At 48.8% G+C, this 16,671-nt stretch overlaps 1 protein-coding gene across 2 annotated transcripts in view; it reads left to right on the forward strand.

The window, feature by feature from the left end:
- The window catches only part of Mad1l1 (mitotic arrest deficient 1 like 1), a 312,487-nt gene that overhangs the window by 253,673 nt on the left and 42,143 nt on the right, over nucleotides 1–16,671 (forward strand). For both annotated transcript variants that reach the window (XM_090329856.1, XM_090329857.1), the window contains one exon: nucleotides 4,375–4,565. In XM_090329856.1, the coding sequence (XP_090185982.1) occupies nucleotides 4,375–4,565 (191 nt within the window). The remainder of the gene's footprint in view (nucleotides 1–4,374; nucleotides 4,566–16,671) is intronic.

Here is a 16,671-nt window from a genome sequence, read left to right on the forward strand (position 1 = left end):
TCTTTGTATGTCTTGACTCCTTCTGGAACTCTCTGAAGGAGCTGTCAGATTCTGCTCTGTGCTTCAGGATAAGCAGCCATCTGTCAGCTTTGCCCTGGATTCTTCTTGACTGGGCCCCCCAGGGTCTACATAGCTCCTGCTCTGCTAACAGGAACTGCATGACCTTTCCCATCCTGCACTTCCTCACTGTCCCACTGCCAGTGCAAGTGCCTTGTCCTGCTGTGTCCCTGCATCCTGCTGCCTCCACCTTGCATCTTCATTGTGCAGAAGTTCAAAAGATCTGGAATGTTCTGAGATGCCTCTTGTTCCACCCATCCTCACCTGACACCAGAGTAGCCCTACCATTTCAGATGGGGACTCTGGCTGGTCTGTTTCCAGGGACTGTTGAGACTAGAGTCCTGCCTGGCTTCCCAGGGCCTTGGGAATTTTGTGTTTTCTCTGGAGGTTTAATGCTTCTCTCCTAGGGGAAACTAGTTCTGAGCTGTCCTTCCTCCTCCTGTGTGTTTGGTGAGAGTAGGAGTGCCAATGCTGGTATGGCCCAGGGGTATAGGTGGCAGAGCTTCATGGCAGCTCAAGGGTACGGGATAGACAAGCACCTTGCCCTGCCACACCTGCCTCCTGCCCTTCTGCCTATATATGGCCATCTTCTCCATGTTCTCTTTTCCCTGGCTTGGTGTCTGAGTCTCAGTATCTGCCTATCTCATACTTGCTCCACTGCCCTGCTGGAATCAGCCAGGCTCCATATTTCAGGCTGAGCTGGGTCTCCAGAGATTTGAGTTATAAGTGCTCCTTTATCCCAGCATCTCTGCTGGAACAGGTGTGCTCGTCTTTGCCAGCCTTTATCTGGCAAAGTGCAGGTTATTTTTGTCCTATGTCCTTCCAACAGAACTTTCACAGTTGCCTTCTGCGATTCCAGGAGGGGCCAGGTGTTGGGCTAAGGTGGGGGAAGGGTGTCAGGTCAAAGCTGTCCTGTAGTCCCCCAGGACATGGCTGGGACAGCCGGTGGCAGAATGCTGAGCATGGAGGGAGGAGCTGGGAGCCAGGCCTGGCCTGCTCCAGGACCTCTGGCAGCCTACTCAGCCCTCACATCTGCCACCACACTCATGTCTGGCTCTGGGCTTTGGATGAACAATCACATACATCCCTCCCTTTGGCCCCACCCATCACCTGCCATGCCTGTGCTCTTCTCTCCAAGAGGATCACCCAGAGCCAGGACTATCCCTGGAAAGGGCTATAGGAGAGGAAGGAGTGGGGCAGGCTGGGGTCTGGAAGTGGCAGAGATGATGTCTAGGTCTGGAAGACAACAGCAGGCTAGGGCCATTTCTTCCAGTCACCTTGGCATGGTCTTGAGCCAGAGCTCAAAGAGCCTCAGTGGGCTCACAGAGTATGCAGGTGGGCTGGAGCTGGACCTTTGGTCTGGGAACAGGGTTCTGTAAACCAGATTACCCCTTTCTGTGGTGGTCTTAGTACCCTAGTGTCTTCAGTAACAGGCAACTGAGCCTACCACAGCAGGGAAGGCCAGAGGCTGGTGGCTTACTCCTGGGCTGTAACTACCAGCTGCCTGACAGAAGGCCTCATCAGGGTGAGAGCAGTCACCTCAGAGCTCTGGGAAGCCTCCACTCCTGATCACTCAAGAAGAGCCTCTAGCAAGAAAGCAGTGACGTTTCCAAGGTGGGAAACCCATCTTTTATTTATTTAATCCAAACTGTCATGTGAATTATTCATCCCCGTTTATGTAAGCCATTGAACTACAAGAGTACTAGAGAGCAACATACCAACTTTCCAGTGCCCTAAATGGAGTGATTGTTGACTGGTCTCCCTCCCTGGATGAATTTTGTAAAAGCACATGCACACACACACACACACACACACTTTGGCCCCCACTTTCCTGGAGGAAGCTGCTTCTCCAAGCGGCCAAGGGCCAGAGGCCTGTGGGGCTCACAGGTGCCCGGCAGCACAATGTGCTCCCCCTAAAGTGCTCACTGACCAGCTGTGGGCATGCCCTCCTGCAGACCTGAGCTCCACCTGCTTCCGAGGCCAGTGAACTTCACAAATGGGGCCCATTTCCTTCTCCAAGGTCAGGCTGCGTTATTGCCGAGGTTTAATTTTTTCCCCTGGACATGTGTGATATATCAAAGGCTTGCGGTCCTGGCAGGACTGAAATATCACCCCTGAAGTGTGGACTGTGAGTTTCTCCCTCTGTGTGGTGTAGGCTTCCTCCTGCTGGGTCTCCATCCTGAAATGCAGGATGAATACAGGTCAGGACAGCCAGTTAACCTTTTGATTCCAAAGTCTGATTACTCCATTAATCAAGGGCTTGGCCTGCTTCCCACTGGAGAGGCTCTCAGCTGCAGATATGGCAGTAAATTGAGGAGTGTCCAGGGCAGGACCAGTGGCCAGGCAGCCACACCCCCACAGGTGGGCATTGCCATGCAACCCCCTGACAGGCTGGGCTTTTTCAGACTGTGTCACTTCCCAGCCCCAGGACTCCTTGCTCAGTGTGATTCTCAAATGTATGCAGTATGATTGGCCGTCAGAGCATGGACAGCGCTGCCTGAGCATTTCATCCCTATTATCAGGCAGGTTTGCATTTTAAGTCTCAGATGCCTCATTTGGGAAGTGGGGACTGGGCTCATCACTATGTCTTGGTGACATGACTATAAAGTATGTGCATGTGATATGGGGCTGCATTTGCACCATCTGTGTAATTGCCCACAGTGCTGCTCAATGTGCAGCTAGCCTCCTAGCTGATAACTAGATCCTCGATGGAATCCGAGGACATCCAGGGCCCTGTCACCCTGGAGTAGGTGAGAATGTAAAGATGACAGTCAAATTGGAGCCCAGCCTTCCACAGGTCTTCCTTAAGGGTTTTTGGTTAACACTTTGCTCCTCTGGGAGGTGGTACCCTCACTGCTTCCCAGCTTTCCAGAAAGACTCCTACCACATTGTGCCCAGGGCCTGTGTCCAGATAGTTTTGTCCCCACTCCTCTAGGCAGCCAAGCTAGGCCTGGACCATGGAGCCACTTGGCCTCGGAACTCATTCTGACTCAGAACTGCCCTTTCTCTGCATTGCCAACAGTCACATGCCTCAGAGAAGCCTCTGTGCCCCTGACCAAAGCTTCGTGGCAAATGTTAAACACACACACACACACACACACACACACACACACACACACACACACACACACACACACACACACACACACACATATATATATATATATATATATATATATATATATATATATATATATTCCTGGCCAGGCAGAAACCATCCTGTACCTTGTTCTAGTATCACAGCAGAGGGAAGCTTATAGCTGGTACCTCACCTTTCAGACAGGATTTGTCCATCACGTTCGTGGCTAGTTGGGGCCAAATCCTTCAAGGAACTTTCCTCATCTTCAGGCAGGACTTCCAGAAAGCACCCAGCTCAGAAGGCAGCTCTGTGCATGTTTAAGTGGAGCCAGGCTCAGTAATTAACAGGGGAATAAATCAAGGTTTAATTACTCAGAAGATACCTTCAGTGAGAGATTCATGATAATCGTGCGTCCTCCTGGTCGCTTTGCACAGCTGGTTTCTCCCTGAGTGGCAGTAAACCATGGTGGGCAAGAAGGGGGGTCATCTATCCTGAATGATATGTGAACGGGGTCCCCTGTGGGGCTGGCTGGCATCTCACGACTAAGCTGTGGAGTCCTCTAACACTTCTCTGGGGACATCCTCCTTACGGTGGTCCTGAAGTAAAATGATGGCTTCCATCCACCTCCCCATCTCCACACCTACTGCCGGTGCTGTTTTGGCACATGGGGCAGGTGCCCAGCCCCACAGGGTCACAGCTGCACCTGGAAGTGATCAAACTTAGCCAGGTCCACTGTGCCTCTGCACACCCAATCCTTCCACTCCAGACCTGCATTCCTGGTGCTGTTCCACACAGCAGCCTGACCTGGACTCTGCTGGCCTGTGGGGACCAATCACTTCCATCCACAGTTCTAGCAGTCACCTGCAGTGGCTTTTATGCTGCTCTTGGTCATTACTGAGGACTAGTCTCCCCAAAAAAACCTCCAAATTGGGCATAGAATTTAAATCTGGGAGCCTGTGATATCTGTCTCCAACATCTGCCTTTCAGAGTCTCTGTTTTCTTTCAAGTTGCTATTGTTAATACAGTAACTTTATTATCACTGCCACCAGAAGGTCACACTGCTTATCAGCTTATCCTTTTCATTCAAGTCTTCTGAGTGTCCAGATCCAGGCCCACAGATGTGGCCATCCCCAGGCAGTTGGGCCTAGGGGTGGGGATATGGCTTGTCCTTGCTACCTGCTACCTCCTCCATGTCAGTGTCTGGCCCCTGCTCACAATCTCCTGTCCTCTCCCTGCAGAGCTGAGGAAGCAGGTGGAGAGTGCTGAGCTTAAGAACCAGAGACTCAAGGAGGTTTTCCAGACCAAGATCCAAGAATTCCGCAAGGCCTGCTACACACTGACAGGCTATCAGGTAGATGTGACCACGGCAGGACAGTACCGGCTGACCTCACAGTATGCGGAGCACAAGACAGATTGCCTCGTCTTCAAGGTAAGCCCTGTGGCATAGCCACAACTGCCATCACCAAGCTCACATCTCCCTTCTAATGGGGTTCAATGAATGGCACCTTTCAGCTGAAGCAGTCTAGTGTCAGCAAGGCCTTGTTTGCTAGGACTGAAGAGAACACTGGGCCATGTGTGCCCTCTTGACTTGTCCCTCTCAGTTTTTCATATCAGCCATCTGTGCTGTGTCTACCATGCATCATCTCTGAGGTTGGGGGCATCACAGCATGTGTCACTGCCTAGAGGACTAAAATTATGGGAAATCAGGATGGGTACCTTCCAAGCTGTCAGACCTAGACCCTCTGGCGGCCACAAGAAAGGAAGGGAAAAGCCAGGTGCATGTCTGTGCTGGCCAGTGACAGGGCCAAAGTTGCCAATGTTTAAAGTTGACTGGAGGAGCTAGGACCAACTCCGTAGACAACCAGAGGGCCCCTAAGGCAAGAGGGCTGGGCACTGGGTAGAACTGCTGCCTATATGAGCTGCATGAACTACCAGCCCATTACCAATGAGGTCCCAAACAGGAACCTCACTGTGGCCAGAGAAGTATGGCTCAGTGGCATTGTGGGTCAGCTGTGGCCAGCCTTCTACTTCTACAGACATGGGATCCTGGCACCCTTATGGTGAGCAGTTCCAGCAACAAAAGGATCAGTCAAATGGACAGTAGGTTGGTGGCCTTGCATGGGCATCAGGTAGCAGGAAACCTGGGGTGACTTGCTTGTCCATAACTAATAGAGATGGTGCTGTGCTCCTGCCTTGGTGTTGGGTGTCTGTCGGGAAGGGTTCACCCAGCACCTATTAAAGGAGGCTGGGACAGGTAGAGATGTAGCCCCTCTGAGGGCTGGCCAGACGCAAATGTGCTCCCAGCAGTCTCTTCACAAAAACAGGCGCCAACTTTCACTTCTATCTGAATGTTATCTCTGGGGTGGCCTACAGAAATTCATGTGGAATTGAACAAAAACTAAACACTCACTCCATGATTTCACTTCATTCAGACCAGGGGCTTACTTTCCTTGCTCCTGTCCATCTGTCCCCTCATAGGCAATCTCCCTCATCTTTGTGGCCAGAAAAGTGCTCAGGCATAGAGCCTATAGGCTCTCCAGACATTAGATTATGTTCTTCATTTTTACACCTCTTGAAACTCTGAAAGCGTTAAGTAAGTAAATAAATATTCAAATGCCCAAAGCCTTTAAACAAATAGGCTATCAAAAGTGTTACTTCTTTACTTTTGTATAATTCTGAGTACCTCAGGATCACTGATGGGTGTTTAATTTGATGCACTGTAGAAGTTCTGTTCTTAAAAAAAACAATTAGGTAAATGAAGACATGCTTGAGAACAGTCACTTATCAGACAGTGCCAAAGATCATGAAGCAGACCTCACTGCAATGATTGATCTTATAAAAACTTCCTCCAGGGATACCTCAGAAAGCCTTCCAAAGTATTCTGTATTTATTGATAGTTGAAAATACAGAAAGTCCAAAAGAAGAGAAGTTTGTGAGACTTGGCCTCTAACAGATAGTCAAGGTTAGCATTTCTATACTTAGGCCCCTGTGAGCAAGTCACCTGTACACCCAGTTCCTGTCCTTACAGGCCCAGGCAACCTCCACCTTCCTTGAGCCCACCTGAGAGTTCCTCCTAGGTGTATGTGAAGCCAGCTGTATGTCTTGCCCAGTGGGTGTCTCTACAGTTGGCCAGATTATGGTTAATGCCTCCAGGGGACACATCTGGTAGAGGGAAGAGTAGCCACTGACCCTACCCATTCTAACCACCTCACATTTACCACATGGGCAGCTAACTTGTACCTGCCCAGTGTTCCTACTATCCACTGGCTGCCTGTCTGTGAAGATAGGCCTGTGCCTCTTGAGAGACTGGAGCCTGACCAGAAAATCAAACCTACACTTGATCTGAGTCTGCAGAGGTGTCAGCCCTTCAATCCTTAGGTGGCACCTTCACCATGATTGGAGGAACATGGAGACCTCCAGCTGTCCTCTGCTAGGGTCAGCTGATAAACATTCCCCCAAGACAGTGGCTTGAGCAGCTCTCCAGGAGTTCAGGCAGCATACGACCCACAACTGTCCCTGTTATTGCTACAAAACAGTGTGGCAGCTCTGGTATCTCCCTCATAGTCTGATATTCCATAGGCCTCAGAATGTACACCAGTTCTGGGAGACTGTGGCATGACCTAGTGAGGGCCATGTTGAACGCTGGCCTGGTGAGGCACCCCATGGGTCATGGGGTAGGCACTGGGTGTCGTGGCCATCTCAGGAGCTAGGATGCAGTAGTCTTGCATCCCTGAAAATATCCCAGTACTTTATTCCTTATTATGTTCTAGTAGAGGGCAAGATTGTGGGCAATGTGACATGAGTCTGGAAGGTTATTTCTTGTACCTGCTGAGCTCGACTTCCTCTTGACCTATACCCCCTCCCTTCTTGTCCACTTGAGGAAAACACACAGAGGGACCTCACATTAGACAGATATTGACAGAGCCGGCCCACGATGGGAGCTGGAGGGGCCCTGTTGGCTGGCTCATCCTGACCCACAGATGTCCCTAGCACCTGTCCTGCCTGTCACAGCAGTTTCCACAGTGGACCCTGCAGTTGGGGTTCATAAAGGCAGCCTTTCCTAATGCAGAGTTCAAGGCCTAGAGAGGCCTGTAGAATTGTAATTTCAACTGGGTATCTGGATGACCTTACCAGACCTTCTTGGCACCAGGTCCTCTTCTGTGGTTAAGACTTGTCTGTGGCTAAAGATTCTCTGAGTTGATTTAACAGTCCTGCCCCTGTGCTGCGAGGACAGTGTGGGCCATCAAACCTTCTAGCAAAAAGTCTGTCACCAGTGTACCAGAGCTGGCTCTGCCCTCAGCCTTTTCTCTACCCTTGGGAGCAGAGGTGCCAAGCCTGCTGGTGCCACTGATGCCATCTTTCATCTGCCGGCCAACACATGTCACCAGTCTGCTGGACAGATGGATGAGAAGAGAGCAAGAGGAAAGATAAGCAGATCAGACAGTAATCTGGGCCCAGGGCCTTGCCTCCACCCAGCCTGTAGACCCAGTGTAACCATGGCTGAGTTAGCACAACACACACACTCACGCATCCTATCCCAGCTACTTCTGCTTATTTTATTTTCCTGATCATGATTTCCAGGCAGGCAGGCAGGCAGGCAGGCAGGCAGGCAGGAAGGAAGGAAGGAAGGAAGGGGTCTGAGGAAGTTAGAAATAGCTGAGGTCTGTTTCCAGCCGAGCAGGTTCTGCAGATGTGTACTGGGATAATTGAAGGTTTGCATGCAGCCCTAACACCACGCTTTCTGTCCCAGTGCTGACCTAGCCACTGCTGCTGAGTGGGTGGAGGAGCTGCTGCCCAGGCTGCTGGGCTGCCATGTGTGCAGGAAAGCAAGAGAGCTTGGCTTCAGAGCAGCCAGTCCTCTCTCCCGAGCGGACTCATGTCTCAGAGTCTTAAGCATTTCCTTGCAAAGGCTTGTTTCACCCTGCCCTGTCCTGAAGGCCAGGCCTGATGAGGTGACATACTACACCCCATGGGACAGCGCACTCCTTGCAGGACTTGCCTGGACTCCCAGTCTGTCCCCACTGATTCAGCTCCCTATGGGTAACAAAGACCCACCCTTAGCCTAGCAGAAAAGCTTCTTGTCATACAAGTGAAAAAAACATGACTGTGGGCTGAGAGTTTGGCCTAGTGGTAGAGTGCTTGCCTAGCATGCACGAAGACCCGGGTTCAATTCCTTGGTGCTACATATGTAGAAAAAAGCCAGAAGTAGCACTGTGGCTCAAGTGGTAGAGCTCTAGCCTTGAAAAAACCCAAAGACAATGCTCATGCCCTGAGCCCAAGCCCAGGACTGACAGAAAAACAAAATATCGCATAACTAAGGGATTGGATAACTAGGCCAAGACCACACAGAAACCATGATTTGTAGTAAAACCTATGAGGGACAGGTGACCTTGTGAGCCTTAACTTCTTGCCTCAGAATGCACAATGGCCTGGCATGACCCAGAGCCTGCAGCTTCTAGCCAGGGCTAGAGGCAGATGAAGATTCTAGAAGCACACCGACAGGCACCAGTGCAGCACAGTGCTGTGTGTCTCAGTCATTTAGCTGGAGACAGTAGGACTGGGCGATGAGACTATAAGGGGCTAGCTGGTCCAGGAGGAGAATGATCTGTGTGCATAAGTGCCAATCCTTAAGTATGGCTGATATGGCTTATAGATGCCTGCTTGGTCAGCCCATGGCACATCTTCATACCTTCCACAACACCAATGGCTGAACTGTGGATTTTTGCCTTACTACATACACTGGGGACAGTAGGACTGGGTTTGGTGCCAGAGGTCTCACTCCATGCTAGCAGAAGAGCTTTCAGCAAGCTGCTGGATCATACCACCCTCCTGATCTTCCCTGACAGCTTGGGACAGTGCCACTGTCCTGGGTGTGGTGTAGATTCAGTGTTCTTTGTAAGAGGTCTAGCTTGACTCACATTCGAACTGTGTCGTCCCTTCCAGAGGCTTTGTGCCTGGCACAGAAGTAGCACTTACTTAAATAGGACCTGACCCACCTGCCTGAGAAGATGTTCTCAGTCTCAGTTCACGTGTGGTTCTGCCCGTATTCATTATGTCTCTGGCTGCCTGGCTCTCCAGAAACTGATAAGGCCCACGCAAGAAGCAGGAGATGCAGGTGAGAAGGCAGCCAGCTTCTGCACACCTGCACCCTCTGTGTGCGGACTGCTAGAGAGGAGCAGCAGGTATGTGTAGGAAGACGAGCCAGGTGATGTGCAGCTCCGCTGTGCCCAGGATCCTGGGGCACATGTGGGCACTGCTAGACAGCGTGCCCTACCTCCCAGAGAGCCTGGGTCTGTTGGATATCTGCATCCACAGAATGAATGCAAAAGAGTGATGTCAAATGTTCACATGGTTTGATGATCTGTTCACTTCTTTCACACACCTCTAAGGGAAAGGACCCCCTACCTGTTGAAGCCCAGTTTATAGGACACCAGAGGCCTTCCTAGCTGGGCCTGTCTGCCATGTTCCCTGAGCCCAGGGCTACCACAGTGACCTTCCCAAGCTGTTGTGCACACCAGGGCCAGCAGGCATCCACCCTCAGGTCTTAGACGTAGACGATGTATAGCCATAGGTTGACCACATTCAAATAAAATGTCAATTGTGGCACTGAGCTTTGAAATTGACATCATTTCTGCAAAGCGTAAAATAATTTTCTTTGGGGCTTTTGAAAATATATCAGCTTTAAAGAAAAAAAATTGATCGGTTTACAGAAAATGTTCTCTAATATCCTAGACCTCGCCACATGGTTTCCTCTATCGATAACGTCTCATGTTAGGCTAGTGCTCTCCTGTTACTGCTGACCAGAGTCTGCGGTTCACCTGATAGCTCACTCCTAGTGGGGAGCATTCTGGGGTTTGTGAAACTGCTGGGGCTGTGCAACATCCCACCAGCTCTTGGCCAGATCCTTCATCCCCGGTCACTTGGACCATAGAGAGGTGCTGTGCTCAGTTATGGGGAAAAACAAGGGCATGGGTGTCTAGCACCTCATCTGCAGCTTCAGGGTTGGCCTTGGGCAGATTACTTGGGCAGATTCCTGGGACAATTTGGACTTGCAACCCCACTTCTCAAGTGCATGGGGAGGTGGCAAACTCATAAATAGTTTATCCTGTAGGCCCTTTCCTCCCATTTGCTGTGGCTCTCACCACTCTGTGCTCTGGCTCTGCATTAGACCAAAGTGGAGAAGCTGTTGGGATGTGTACCTGCATGCACATCTTTATCTTCTGACAGGTAACTTCCTATTTGCTGTCTTTACACACAGCAGCTCTGCCAGGCTGCAATGCCTACCCTGTTCTGGGCGTGCACCTTCTGCCACTCCCCAGGATGTTCTGACCTCCTCCCTCCTCCTGCCTCTCTGTTCTTTGTGGGACTGGGGGCCCAAAGAAGTCAAGTTTCTCTTCCCCCACACTCAGCTACTACTACTTGTATCCAAAGCTCTCTCCTACTTCCTTATCACACCCAAAACTCTCCTGCCTGGCCAGGCTATGAACTGGATGGTTCTGTCTGATGAAATATAAGAATTAAAGTTCTAGGAGATCATTATGACAGTATAGGCCCAGACACAGTGAAGGGACTTTGCACACAGTGAAGTCCAGCCAGTGTCTTCTGAGTCCTGCCCAGCATAGTGGACAGTCCCACTGTGCCACAAGAGTAGCAAGCAGTATCAAGTGGCTGGCGCATGCCACATGTCCTCCATGGCCACCTGTGCCCTAATCTCGTGAAAGTAGCTGTAAGGACCTCACAACTAAAGGCAGGTAAACATCTGCCCAGCAGGTGTGGGTGAGGTGTGTGGCCTGGCTGCATTTGGTGGGGGTCATGAAGTTTGCCCAGCTTCCTCTTCTCTCCCATGTATCAGACTAAAACCATGAGTCTTTCTACATTCCTGCCACCCCAGTTTCCTTTTTTTTTCATAGAACCTCTGGGTGTCCCATGTGGGTCTGGCCCTCAATCTCACTGCCTGTGCTGTAAACTGGGATGTGGGCCACCTCGGGACCCATCCTGTGCTGGGGGGGGCTGGCTGGTGCTGTGGGGCTGGCATAGTTAGGGTGTCCCTTGCAGGGAGCTATCCCTCCTTGCAGTGCTGAAGCTCAGCACTAGCAGGTCTCACCTGCTACTGGCCAGGGAGGAGCTAGCTATCCAGAGAACAGGTGTGGGTATGGAGCACTCTTTTTTTGTCTCACATCCCCAGGCCTCCCCAAAATGCTGCTGCATCTGAATGGGAGCCAGTGGCTCCAGTGGCTCCAGGGTTGCTTGTGATATGGGGCCCGTGAATTCTCAGAACTTCTGTGAGAGGGTAAGGTACAGATCCTCGCCTCAGCTCAGAGCTGCAGGGCATGGAACTTGGGGTCTGCATGGAGCCCTGGTGGTGGAAGGACCCAGCTGCCTCCTCCCTGCTCTGCTCAATGGAGAACATTCTCAGAGGTAGCACCATATGAGGTCTGGCTGACAAAGGGAGAGGCAGAGAGGATGTTACTGGGAAGGAGGCGGCAGCCACTCGCCCTCTCCCTTCCCCTCCCTCCTACAGGCAATCAGGCCCATTCACAGGCTCCTGTCAGCAGAGGCTTTTGGAGCCTCTGGTCTCTTGCTGTAACAATGAGATCTAGATAGACACTTTAATTTGAATTTGCCTTTTCAGGTCCCTTGAATTTCAAATAGAGTTGTTTAGAATGCATGCTGACTTGAAAACCTGTCTTATTTCTTCAGCTATGTTGGCCAGGCTTAGCAGACTCTGGAATTTTAACGATACAAGATGTTCTAGTTTTATGTCCACTTGTATGGCCACTCTCACCACCACTACCACCACCACCACCACCCCCTCCCCCGCAGGCGGGAGTCAGGGCTTATGTTCAAGAGCAGATTCCCCAAGCCCTTTGTGAGGACCTGCCTTGCTCAGAGTCCCAAGTTCATGATCCTCAGCCCGGGAGAGAGAGAGTGACAGCCTCCAGTGGTAATTTGCACAGACGTATGAAAACTGGGCTGACTTAGCAGTTCCCTGTCTTGAGAGACAGTTCCTGTCCAGTGAAGCTACGAGTGGGCCAGATGACAACTTCTACCCAAGAAAGCATGCTGTCTTCTAGGAGAACTGCTATCCATTCCTGCAGTCTGTGCAAAGGCCTGGTACGCAAGCAGTCCAGGAATCCTGGGAAATAAAACAAGGCTGTAAGGCTCAGCACTATCTCTGAAAAGCCAAGAGTAGGCAGGGCCAAGGCTCCCAGGCCTTGCAGGTGGGGTAAAGGTGCTTTCTATTCTGAGAGGCCTTGTTGTTTCAAGACCTTGTGCTTGCTAGGCAGGTGCTCTACCTCTTGAGCCCACTCCTCCTCCAGCCTTGAGAGGTTTTCCTGAGTCAGTTAGCGGACAAAGGTCCCTGGAACCAGTTCAAGTCCCTCTCTCCTTTCCACCCCTGACCCTGCGGGCTTAAGCCTATTTCCAGCTTTCCAAAAGGATACATGGAAACATGTATCCTGACATACATGTCAGCTCAAGCCAAGCAGAGGAGCAGTTTCCAGTCCTTAAGGAAGGAGGGAGGTAAGCCTGGTGACTGGGGTCACCCAAGGACTCAGGGCCAGCCTGGGCTTCATCCCTTCCTTCCCTGGTGTGGTCATAGGCATTATATAGGTAATGGCCTCGGCTCTGGTCTAGTAGAACTCTAGTAACCAAGCAGGCAGGGACATGAAGTGGCCCCTGGTGATGGTTTGTGGCCCCTGCTCTGTACTCACAATAGGTGTAATTAACATCCCAGGCTGTCTTTTAATAACATTGTACTACTTAAAGTTTAAAAAAAGAAAACTTGACTTTTCCAGTGGTCTCCCTTTTTTGTGCAGTTTTTATTATACATTTATGATTTTTTTTTTGGAGAAGCCATTATCATTTAAAGCTAAGTGATTCAAAAATGCCTTTTAAATGTACATACATATTGACTATTTCTGGCACCGTCTCCCTGTGTGTTGCTTCCAGATTCCCATCTGGCAACATTTTTCTTGTGCAGGAAGAACTTTAACATTTCTCATAGTGTAGGTCTGCTACCAACAGATCTTTTCTGCTCTCCTTTGTCTGAGAGTGTCTTATTTCTCCTTCATTTTCATGTGATATACAATCCTGTGTTGACAGTTCTCTTTTCTTTTAGCATTGTACTGATGTTTGTCTCACTTTCTGGCTGGCATGGGTTCTGACAAGAAGAATGCAAGCAGTCTTATCTTTGTCCCTTGTACATGATATGTCTTTCTGTAGCTGAGTGTGAGATCTTCTCTGTGTTTGGTTGTGTGGTTCATTGAGCAGTTTGGATTTGTGGGTTTACAGTTAATGGAGATTTAAGATCTGATCCCAAATCTGGGCCATCCTTTCTTTAAATATTTTTGTACCCCTACCCTAGCTTTTCTTTGGACTTTAGTTTTGCATGTTTTCACTTGGTTGGTTTTAGCCTGTTGGTTCACTGGACCTCTCTTCTGGGCTTGAGTTTGGATATTTCTTTGTGTTGCTGTCTTTAAGTGCACTGAGCTGATCTTTTGGAGGAAAGTTGTTTTTGTTTTTTGTTTTTTATTTCAGTTACTGCTTTTCAAGTCTCTAAGGTCCATTTGGCTCTTCCTTAATATTTTAGGCTTCCTTTTATTTTAGTAATCTATTGCTTTGTAAACCATCAATGTTTGCTCTTTCATAGTTTCAGGCTGTTTTGTTTTTTTGGGTTTTTTTCATATATTTTTTATTGTAATTAATAGAAGGGTTACATGATATTTGCCAGATAAATGGTACATTAATTCCCATACATTGATACCCTTTCACATGTCTTGGTCCCCATTTCCCTTCCCCCCACCCCCACCCCTCATCTTGTTTTCCCCCGTTCCCTATCCAATTTCAAATAACCAGATACAAATATATCTGATATATCAGGTAACAAAATGAGATACTGTAACAATATGAGATAACCAAGGGATAGCAAAAGAGATGAGAGATAACATAGTACCTTAAGAACAACAATCATTCATTATATGGCTTATGTTTCTATATCCTAGAGATCCTTTCATTTAGCGTCCTACTATATGGCCTTCTGTGTCAAGGTTTTGCTCTATTGCAAATCTCTGCTAGGAGAGCCCAAGGTTTCTACTGATTATGACAAATGAGGGAAACCATTGAGCCTAAGTTCCTTTGAGTCCGGCTTACTTCACTTAATATGATCTTTTCTAAGTCTTTCCATTTCCTAACAAATGGGGCGATGTCATTCTTTCTGACAGCAGCATAGAATTCCATTGTGTACAAATACCACATCTTGTTGATCCACTCATCAACTGAGGGACATCTAGGTTGGTTCCATATCTTTGCTATGGTAAATAGTGCTGCAATGAACATTGTTGTGCTGGTGGATTTAGTATGTCTTTGTTTCTGGATGATTGGGTAAATGCCAAGTAGTGGAATTGCTGGGTCATAGGGGAGCTCTATGTTTAGTCTTTTGAGGAACTTCCATACTGCTTTCCATAGTGGTTGAATGAGTTTGCACTCCCACCAACAGTGTAGTAGTGATCCCTCCTGGCCACATCCCCTCCAGCATCTGTTGTTATTAGTTTTCTTGATCCTGGCCATTCTAACTGGAGTGAGGTGGAATCTTAGAGTTGTTTTGATTTGCATTTCTTTTATGACCAGAGATGTTGAGCATTTCTTCATGTGTCTATAGGCCATTTTTGTTTCTTCTTCAGAGAAGACTCTCTTTAAGTCTTTGGCCCATCTTTTAATGGGATGGTTGTTTCTTTGGAGATTAGTTTTGGAGTGATTCAATTTTTTGAGCTGTTGATATATTTTAGATATGAGGCCTTTGTCTGTTGTATGGTTGGTGAAGATCTTCTCCCACTCTGTAGGCTTCCTAATTAGTTTACTAGCTATGTCCTTTGTCATACAAAAGCTCTACTACAGAGCTATAATTATCAAAAACAGCTTGGTACTGGCACAAGAACAGGCCTGAAGACCAGTGGAATAGAACTGAAGACCCAGATATTAAACCACAGACCTATGGCCACCTAATCTTTGACAAGGGAGCCAAAAAAATAGAATGGAAGAAAGACAGCCTCTTCAACAAGTGGTGCTGGCAGAACTGGTTAAGCATATGCACAAAACTAAAGTTGGATCCTTCTTTGTCACCCTGCACTAGAATTAACTCCAAATGTATCAAAGACCTGGAGGTAAAAGCTGACACTCTGAAAACTTTACAGGAAGGAATAGGAGATACACTAGGCCACCTTGGTACAGGTCGAAACTTTTTTTTTTTTTTTTTTTGCCAGTCCTGGGCTTGACCTCAGGGCCTGAGCACTGTCCTTGGACTTTCTCAAGGCTAGAGCTCTACCACTTGAGCTTCAGCACCACTTCCGGCTTTTTTCTATGTATGTGGTACCGAGGAATCAAACCCGGGTCTTCATGCATGCTAGGCATGCAGTCGAAACTTTCTTAATAAGGACCAAGAATCACAACAAATCAGAGAAAGGCTGGATAAGTGGGACTGCATTAAACTGTTGTTTTGTTTTTATGTGGAGTGTGGAGTTTGAATTCCAGGCCTCAAACTTGCTATAAAGGTGCTCTACCCCTTTAACCCCACACCCAAGCTCTTTTTGTTTTGTTTTGTCTTGTTTTTTATTTTTTTTGGGGGGGTGGTCGTGGGGCTTGAACTCAGCCTGGGCTCCGTTTTCTAGAGATTCATTGGAGATGAGAGTCTCATGGACTTTAGTGCCCAGGCTGGCTTTGAACTGCGATCCTCAGATCTCAGCCTCCTGAGTAGCTAGCATTACAGGCATGAGCCACTGTGCCCGGCTCCACTAGCTTTTTATTCACTGAGATGGGGTCTTTACCTGATGTGGCTTTAAACCACCATTCTCCTGATTTCCATCTCCCAAGTAGCTGGGATTCACAGGTGCAAGCCAACACGCCTCACTGCTTAGTAATATCTTATTGTAAAATGAACATCGTGAATTTTATGTTGTTGAGCATCTGAATTGTGTTGTCTACCTTGGAAGAGAATTGGACTTTTCCTAACAGTCTTATTCTTTCTGGGTCGGTCAGCTTGATTCTTTCCAGACTTGTGTTCCACCTGTGTCAGAGATTTCTAGATTTGCCTTTGTGCTATGGCCACCCCTATAACATCCCCCTTCTCTAAATGCCCTTTGTAATTATTAAGGGATCCCTCTTTCTGGCTGGGAGACCCCGGGACTGCTTTCACATGTGCTTGATCTTTCTCATTTGGCCCGCTGGAGCTGGGTCCTGTGGTGGAGCTTGTCATGCAGCCACCAAAAGAGGTCTTGTCCAGGTTGCTAGTCTGTCTCCTCCGCTCAGAGAGATGACTACACTGTGCTCAAGATGCCTTCCAGTGCCATGCTGGGCAAGACGCATGAGCTGAGCTGAGCCTGATTCTGTCACTCATTTTCTTCCTTATGAATGCACATGCACACATATGCCTATGCAGACACACTTTATCTTCTTACTGGGGTACCTGACCTGCCGAGTCAGTGTCTCACCCATAGGACACTTATTTAGCCTTCATTAACTCCTCACAGGTCCCATTTCCA

This window comes from Megascapheus bottae, chromosome 3, assembly GCF_031878675.1.
Source record: "Megascapheus bottae isolate mThoBot1 chromosome 3, mThoBot2.hap1, whole genome shotgun sequence".
In the NCBI taxonomy this organism is placed as follows: Eukaryota; Metazoa; Chordata; class Mammalia; order Rodentia; family Geomyidae; genus Megascapheus; species Megascapheus bottae.